We start from the raw sequence: 7,638 nt of genomic DNA on the forward strand, positions 1-7,638 counted from the left end.
TCGTCTTTTATCTCCCCTGCCGGGGTTCCAGCCATCCATCAGCTGATCATGTCCATCAAACTGGCCACTCCCTCCTGTCTCAGCAGGCACCTGGCATCACTCTGCTGTGTCAGCAAGGATTCACTCAAGCAGGCAAAGTCCTTGGGAGTAAAGTCAACAATCAACGAAGAAGCCATAATTTTAAATCCTTGTGTCTCTCTCATTATCAGCATGTGCAGCATGGTGCCTCTCCCCATCTTTATCCCTCCCTCTCGTTAGCAGCATAGTTCACGGGGGGCCAACTCTGGACCCCATCTCCCCATGGTTTTCTCATCACACATAACAATGTAAACCCGAGATCAGCTCCTTCCTCATCGCCGCCCAACCAGGCTCAGAGCTCGTTAAGGAGCCTCGTGTGTGGTACCTTGTAAAACATATATGTCAAACTCAAGGCCCGCGAGCCAAATCCGGCCCGCAGTGGAATTATCTTTGGCCCGCGAGATAATATCTAATTACTATTAAAGCTGGCCCCAGTAATCGAAGCGCCTATGGCGTATGATATAGCTAATGCTGAGTTTATTCAGGTACCAGGTTTTCAGGGCTTTTAGAGTTTATTCGGCAGTCTTCTTCATAAGAAACGGAATTTGTAAAGTGAAACACTTTGTAGTTATAGCAGAGACTGAGACACATGAGAGCAGGCTGAAAAAAAAAGATGCAACGAAAGCTGCGTTCGCACGCGACCGACTGATCCGGCCCGCATGAAGCTGCATTTTGCTCAATCCGGCCCGTGACCTAAAATGAGTTTGGCACCCCTGTTAAAAGGTCTGAAAATCCAAGTGCAAAATATCAACCAACTCTCATTTGTCTACCCTGCTTATTATTTCTCAAAGCATTCCACCAAATTCATCGGGCAAGATTTTCCCTTGCGGAAACAATGCTGACTCTGGCCTATTTTATCTTGTGCCTCCAAGTACCCCAAACTCACATCCTTAACAATCAACTCCAACATCTTTCAAACCACTGTCAGTCTAAGTGGCCTATAGTTTCCTTTCTTCTCCCTCTCTCCCTTCTTGAAGAGTGGAGTGGCTTTTGCAATGTTCCAGTCTTTCAGAACCATTCCTGAATTTAGTGATTCTTGAAGGATCATTAGTAATGCCTCCACAATCTCTCCCGCCACCTCTTTCAGAACTGTGTGTGTAAACCATCTGGTCCAGGTGACTTATCTGCCTTCAGATCTTCAGTTTGCAAAGAACCTTCTCTCTCCTTGTGGTCCCTTCTGTACAGGTCCCACCTTCCCTGGAAGAGAGCCATGGAACCAAAAATCCTATTCCCCCCCCCCCCCCCCCCCCACATGCCTGATGTCATGCATGGGTTTGCTACACTGGGGTCTAACATCATGTGTGTGGTACCTTACATATGTGGGTTATTCTCGTGGTTGTGCAGTTTAATCTTTATTCTGTTCAGACAAGGGAGTGAGATCCAGTGTCACGTCCTCTCATTGTGGGCGGGCATTTTTTCATTCACTCCATTCCACTGTTAAAACTTGCCGAAGTGCAGCCAATGTTTCGAGGTATATATCCCTATTAATGCAAGAAGGAAGCTGAGGAATTCCTGAGGAATAATCAGTTTGCTTATAACAGCAGAATGGAAAATGTCCCTAGGCCTGGTGGTACATTTTCTGTTTTTATGTTTTCATTTATCTTCGACCCGATGGGTGGTTGAGAATTGAGAATGTCTGGTCTGGAGTTCTGGGAATCTTTAATTATGTTGCCTGATTTACTGAGGCAGCAGGAAGTATAGAGTGAGTCCATGGAGGGGAGGCTTGTTTCCATGATGTGCTCAGCGAAGTCCACAGTTCTCTGCTATTTCTTGAAGTCAGCAGAAGAGAGTAGCCACACAAAGGTGTGATGTATCCGGATGGGAAACTTTTTATGGTGTAAACTTCAATTCACCGGATCAATAACCACACCACAATCAGTTCATTATATTTTTCACGAGTTCACTTTATTCTTTTCCATGAATCATGGGAAGTTCACATCTGCAGATGTACCGGGCTGTCCACACCACTTTCTACAGGGTCCTGCGATTGAGGGAAGTACAGTTCCTGTACCAGGCAGTGATGCAGCCAGTCAAGATGCTCTCAATTGTCTCCCTGTAGAAATCTCTTAGGATTTGGGGCCCATACCAAACTTCTTCAACCATCTGAGGTGAAAAACACAGCTGGTATGTACAGACCATTTGAGATCCTTGGTGATGTTTATGTTGAGGAACTTAAAGCTGTTCACCATTTTAACCCCAGGTCCATTGACGTCAATAGGGGTTAGTCTGTGTCCATTCCTCCTGTCCTCCACAATCAGCTCCATTGTTTTTGTGCCAATGAGGGAGAGTTTGTTCAGACCAGTCAGATGTTGTTCAGACCTCAGGTAGAGTCAGCAATCAAATGGTTGAGCATGGTGCGATGAATGTGCTGAGCTGTGTATATATATCACAATGCAAGAAGCATCGTAGGAAAGCCAGATGAGCTCAGGACAGGGCATTATGATATTGTAACCATTCTTGGGACTTGGTTGCACCCAACAGTCTGAGGGATTTAGAGGAACAAATTTCCAGAGAGATCGCAGACCATGCCAAGAAACAAAGGTTGATTCAGTAAGTGATTTTAACTTTCCAGATATTGTCTGTGACTTCCATACTGTAAAAAGACTAGATGGGGTAGAGTTTGTCAAATGTGCCCTTACTCAGTAGGTAGGATTCCCGACGTAGAAGTGTGCAGGAAGCTGTTAGGAAATGATCCAGGGCTGGTGACAGAAATTAGTGATCATAATGCCAGGAGATTCAAAGAAAATATGGAAAAAGAGAGGTCTGGATCATGGGTTGAGATTCTCAATTGGAGAAAGGTCAATTCTGTGGTATCAGAAAGGATCTGACAAGTGTGGTTTGGGACAGGCTGTTTTCTGGAAAAGGAGTACTTGGTAAGTGGGAGGCCTTCAGAAGTGAAATTTTGAGGGTGTTGAGTTTGTACATGCCTGCCAAAATAAAGGTTGCATGGTAACTGGTGCAGGGAACCTGGGTTTTTAAGAGATATTGAGGCCCTGGATATTTTGTTCCTCTAAATGCCTCAGACTGTTGGGTGCTACCAAGACTCATTAATGTCTACAATATCATGATTCCATGCACTGAGCTCATCTGACTTTTTTTAGTTGTCTTCTGTTGGTTTCCAAAAGCTTCCCAATAATTTTTCTCTTTTGTTTGCCCTCTCTTTGGCTTTTATGTTGGCTTTGGCTTCTCATTTTAGCCACAGTTGTGTCCTCCTGCCTTTCCAATGCTTTCACTTCCTCGGATGTATCGATCACTCAGCTCCCGAATTGCTCCCAGAAACTCCAGCCATTGCTGCTCCGTTGTCCCTCCTACCTTTTCCCTTCCAAACAAGTTTGTCCAGCTTCTCTGTCACAGAAACCTACAGAAGTTCAGTATGGAAACAGGCTACTTGGCCCATCTAGTCAATGCTGAAAAAGCATTTAAGCTGTCTAATGCTTAAATGGTGAAACTGAGCTCATATTCATCACTCATGCTGACATCTCATTCCACACTCTCACAACTATTTCAGTGAAGAGCTTTTCTACACGCTCCCGTTAAATTTTCACCTTCGCCACTTACCCATGACCTCTGGTTATCATCCCACCCAACCTCAGTGGAAAATGCTGCTTGCATTTACCCTATCTGTACCCTAATAATTTTGTATACTTGTAACAAAACCTCAAAGCAATGTCTGATTCCCTTGTTTATGTTTAGAGCATATTTTAGGTGAAAAGATGATGAGGGGCATTCATTGTGTGTATCGCCAGAGGCTTTTTCCCCCAGGTCTAAAGTGGCTAACATGAGGGGCATAGTTTTAAGGTGCTTGGAAATAGATACCGAGAGTATGTCAGGGGTTAGTTTTTTTACACAGAGAGTGGTGGGTGCTTGGAATGAGTACCGGCTATTTGTGTGAGAGTGTTTCAGTTACTGTGGGGCGAGGCACCCATGCAGCTCAGTGGGAGCAGGGAATAACACCAATGGAGAGAGTCAAAGTGAGCCGGGTCACAGATTGGAGATGTTAGAAATGCCCCATTCTCATAGAGACAGGAGGAGCATCAGAGAATTTGATGGTCATTCTAGATACCAGCACTGTACCCAGTTAGAAGATGACTTCTCTCTCCAACTTGGGTTGAAATTCACTGAAACGTTGTGAAGCCATATCACACCTTGACGAGTCAAGTGATCTCATCTGAAATGTTGTCTGACACCCATTGATGGACTTAGTAAATCTTTTTACAGGTTGAAAATGATGAGGAATTTGTCAACTGGAATCTCAAACATATCATGCCAGTTTTGCTGTCTCTGACCAGATATTTACGAAGTGGAGCAAGGGATTCACTTCATCTTCCTTCCTGTTCAGACTGTGGGGAGGGATTCACTTGATCATCTGACTGACTTCTACGCCCGTTATTTTACTTGGGGGAACCCATTCACCTGCCCAGACTGTGGGAATGGGTTCAGTTGGTCGTCTCAACTGAAGGTACATCAGCAAGTTCATACTGGGACAAGGCCATTCACCTGTTCTGTGTGAGAGAAGGGATCCAGTCGGTCTTCCCACCTGTGGACACACCAGTCGGTTCACACTGGGCAGAGGCTGGTCATCTGCTGAATTTGTGGGGAAGGATTCATTCAGTCATCTGACCTAATGGCTCACCGGAGAGTTCACACTGGGGAGAGGCCGTTCACCTGCTCGGACTGTGGGAAGGGATTCAATTCCTCATCCCAACTGAAGGTACATCAGCGAGTTCACACTGGCGAGAGGCCATTCACCTGCTCAGACTGTGGGAAGGGATTCCCTTGCTCATCCCATCTGAAGGTACATCAGAGAGTTCACACTGGGGAGAGGCCATTCACCTGCTCAGACTGTGGGAAGGGATTCACTTGCTCATCCCAACTGAGGGTACATCAGAGAGTTCACACTGGGGAGAGGCCATTTACCTGCTCAGACTGTGGGAAGGGATTCACTCAGTCATCTCAACTGAAGGTACATCAGCGAGTTCACACTGGAGAGAAGCCGTTCACCTGCTCAGACTGTGGAAAGGGATTCACTCGGTCATCTGACTTAATGGTACACCACCTAGTTCACACTGGGGAGAAGCCGTTCTCCTGCTCAGACTGTGGGAAGGGATTCACTCGGTCATCTCAACTGAAGGTACATCAGAGAGTTCACACTGGAGAGAGGCCATTCACCTGCTCATACTGTGGGACAGGATTCACTCAGTCATCCTCCCTAATGAAACACCAGCGAGTTCACACCGGGGAGCGGCCATTCACCTGCTCGGACTGTGGGAAGGGATTCATTTGCTCATCTAACCTGAAGTCACATCAGCAAGTTCACACTGGTGAGAGGCCATTCACCTGTTCAGACTGTGGGAAGGGATTCATTCGGTCGTCGTACCTGATGGCTCACCAACGAGTTCACATAAGGGAGCGGCCGTTCACCTGCTCAGACTGTGGGAAGGGATTCCCCTGCTCATCCCAACTGAAGGTACATCAACGAGTTCACACTGGGGAGAGGCCATTCACCTGCTCAGACTGTGGGAAGGGATTCCCTTACTCATCCCAACTGAGGGTACATCAGCGAGGTCACACTGGCGAGAGGCCGTTCACCTGCTCAGACTGTGGGAAGAGATTCACTCAGTCATCTGAACTGAAAGTACATCAGCGAGTTCACACTGGCGAGAGGCCATTCACCTGCTCAGACTGTGGGAAGGGATTCCCTTACTCATCCCAACTGAGGGTACATCAGCGAGGTCACACTGGCGAGAGGCCGTTCACCTGCCCAGACTGTGGGAAGGGATTCACTCAGTCATCTCAACTGAACGTACATCAGAGAGTTCACACTGGTGAGCGGCCGTTCACCTGCTCAGACTGTGGGAAGGGATTCACTTGCTCATCCCAACTGAGGGTACATCAGCGAGTTCACACTGGGGAGAGGCCGTTCACCTGCTCAGACTGTGGGAAGGGATTCACTTGCTCATCCCAACTGAGGGTACATCAGAGAGTTCACACTGGGGAGAGGCCGTTCACCTGCTCAGACTGTGGGAAGGGATTCACTTGCTCATCTCAACTGAAGGTACATCAGCGAGTTCACACTGGGGAGAAGCCGTTCACCTGCCCAGACTGCGGGAAGGGATTCACTTGGTCATCTCAACTACAGAGACACCAGCGAGTTCACAGTGGGTAGAGGCTGATCACCTGCTCAGACCTTGGGAAGCGATTCACTCAGTCATCTAGGCGTATGTAACTCTTGCTTCGGCTAGCAGCTTAATGTAGGGGTGATAGCCCCCAGCCCGGCCAAACTTGTGAAATCTCGTTTGGGTGGATGCTGTGTGATGTGTCCCCTGTTACAAATCAGTCCCCCAAAATTACAAACAGTACACAATATGCGATTAAACGATTGAGCTTTATAATTCTTACTTTGATTATAGGGTTAGTAAAATAAACAAAGAAAAAGGGCCCGCTCTCTCCATTCACGTCTTCTCATCTCTCCCTAGCGAAAGACCACAAATTCTCTCTTCCAGACTCACAAGAAAGAATGTTTCTCTCATTGGATAGCCCCGCACTCCAAAACCCTGTTATCTCTAGTCTTAACCTAAACATTGCTGCTGCAGAGAAACCATTACATCAGCAGTGAAACATTACAGAAAGGCCATTACATGAGCAGTGAAACCTTGCAGAGAGGCCATTACATGAGCAGTGAAACCTTGCAGCATGTTACACTTGTGACACACTATCGGGTTCACACTGGGGAGAAAGTTTCAATGAGCTGCATGCTGGATATTTGTCCATCACCGTTGCTGAATGCAATTTCGAGAGTGACTGTCGGTGCTGAACTCTGCAATTATTGCTGCTGCTCACCACACCCAGTTCTGCACCCTGGTCACTGGGAATGGGAGGAGTTTCTTCTTTCACCTTTAATGGGACTGGTGTTTAATATTCTGAATCTGAAACAAATAAATCAGTTTATTTTAAACTCTGTCTCTGGTACTTAAGTGAATTTATAACACACCTAGTGTACAGTAGAGAGTCAACTCTGGCCAGCTGGACCCTGCCAGTGATTCTGTTCCATGACAGTCCTTTTAAATCCTCCCCTGTACGGCCAAAACAGCATGGTTTTCCTCTTCCCAGACAGATCTCTTGGAATTTTTTGGTGAAATGAGAAAGGTGGTGGGTGTTGTTTGTTTGGATTTTCAGATGGTTCTGAACAAGGTGCTGCAGCTGAAGCTGCTTAACAAGACACCAGTTCATGGTATTTGATGTCTCTGTGCTGATCCCGCTGGAGTTTAGAATTATGGGCGGGTTTCCTGACTACTGTAAAGCCAAGATAGAGAGGATGTTTCCCATAATGCGTAGCCCAGGACCAGGGGTACACCCTCAGACTACAGGGAAATCAATTCATAAGAAAGAGGAAGTCTTATGATATTATGTTTATTCAACATGGCCATGACTGATCTATGCTTCTGTGTCTATCCCCCTCTATCTCCACCTAAAATGTACCCAATCAGCCGCCTACACTCAGCTAGATAGACACTTCACTGATACTAAAGGAATTTACATGGAAGATTTAGAATTTTAGAA

At 46.5% G+C, this 7,638-nt stretch overlaps 1 protein-coding gene across 5 annotated transcripts in view; it reads left to right on the top strand.

Moving 5' to 3' along the window:
* LOC140721856 (uncharacterized) overlaps positions 1–7,033 on the top strand; it is a 67,520-nt gene extending 60,487 nt beyond the window's left edge. For 4 of the 5 annotated variants that reach the window (XM_073036675.1, XM_073036677.1, XM_073036676.1 and 1 more), the window contains one exon: positions 4,297–7,033. In XM_073036675.1, coding sequence (XP_072892776.1) covers positions 4,703–6,244 — 1,542 coding nt within the window. In that variant the 5' untranslated portion in view covers positions 4,297–4,702 and the 3' untranslated portion in view covers positions 6,245–7,033. Of the gene's footprint in view, positions 1–1,386; positions 2,203–4,296 lie in introns of those variants that run through there. The other variant, XM_073036679.1, reaches the window with a different exon arrangement.
* The last annotated feature ends 605 nt before the right edge of the window (positions 7,034–7,638 follow it).

Source organism: Hemitrygon akajei, unplaced genomic scaffold (assembly GCF_048418815.1).
Source record: "Hemitrygon akajei unplaced genomic scaffold, sHemAka1.3 Scf000063, whole genome shotgun sequence".
NCBI classification, from domain to species: domain Eukaryota; kingdom Metazoa; phylum Chordata; class Chondrichthyes; order Myliobatiformes; family Dasyatidae; genus Hemitrygon; species Hemitrygon akajei.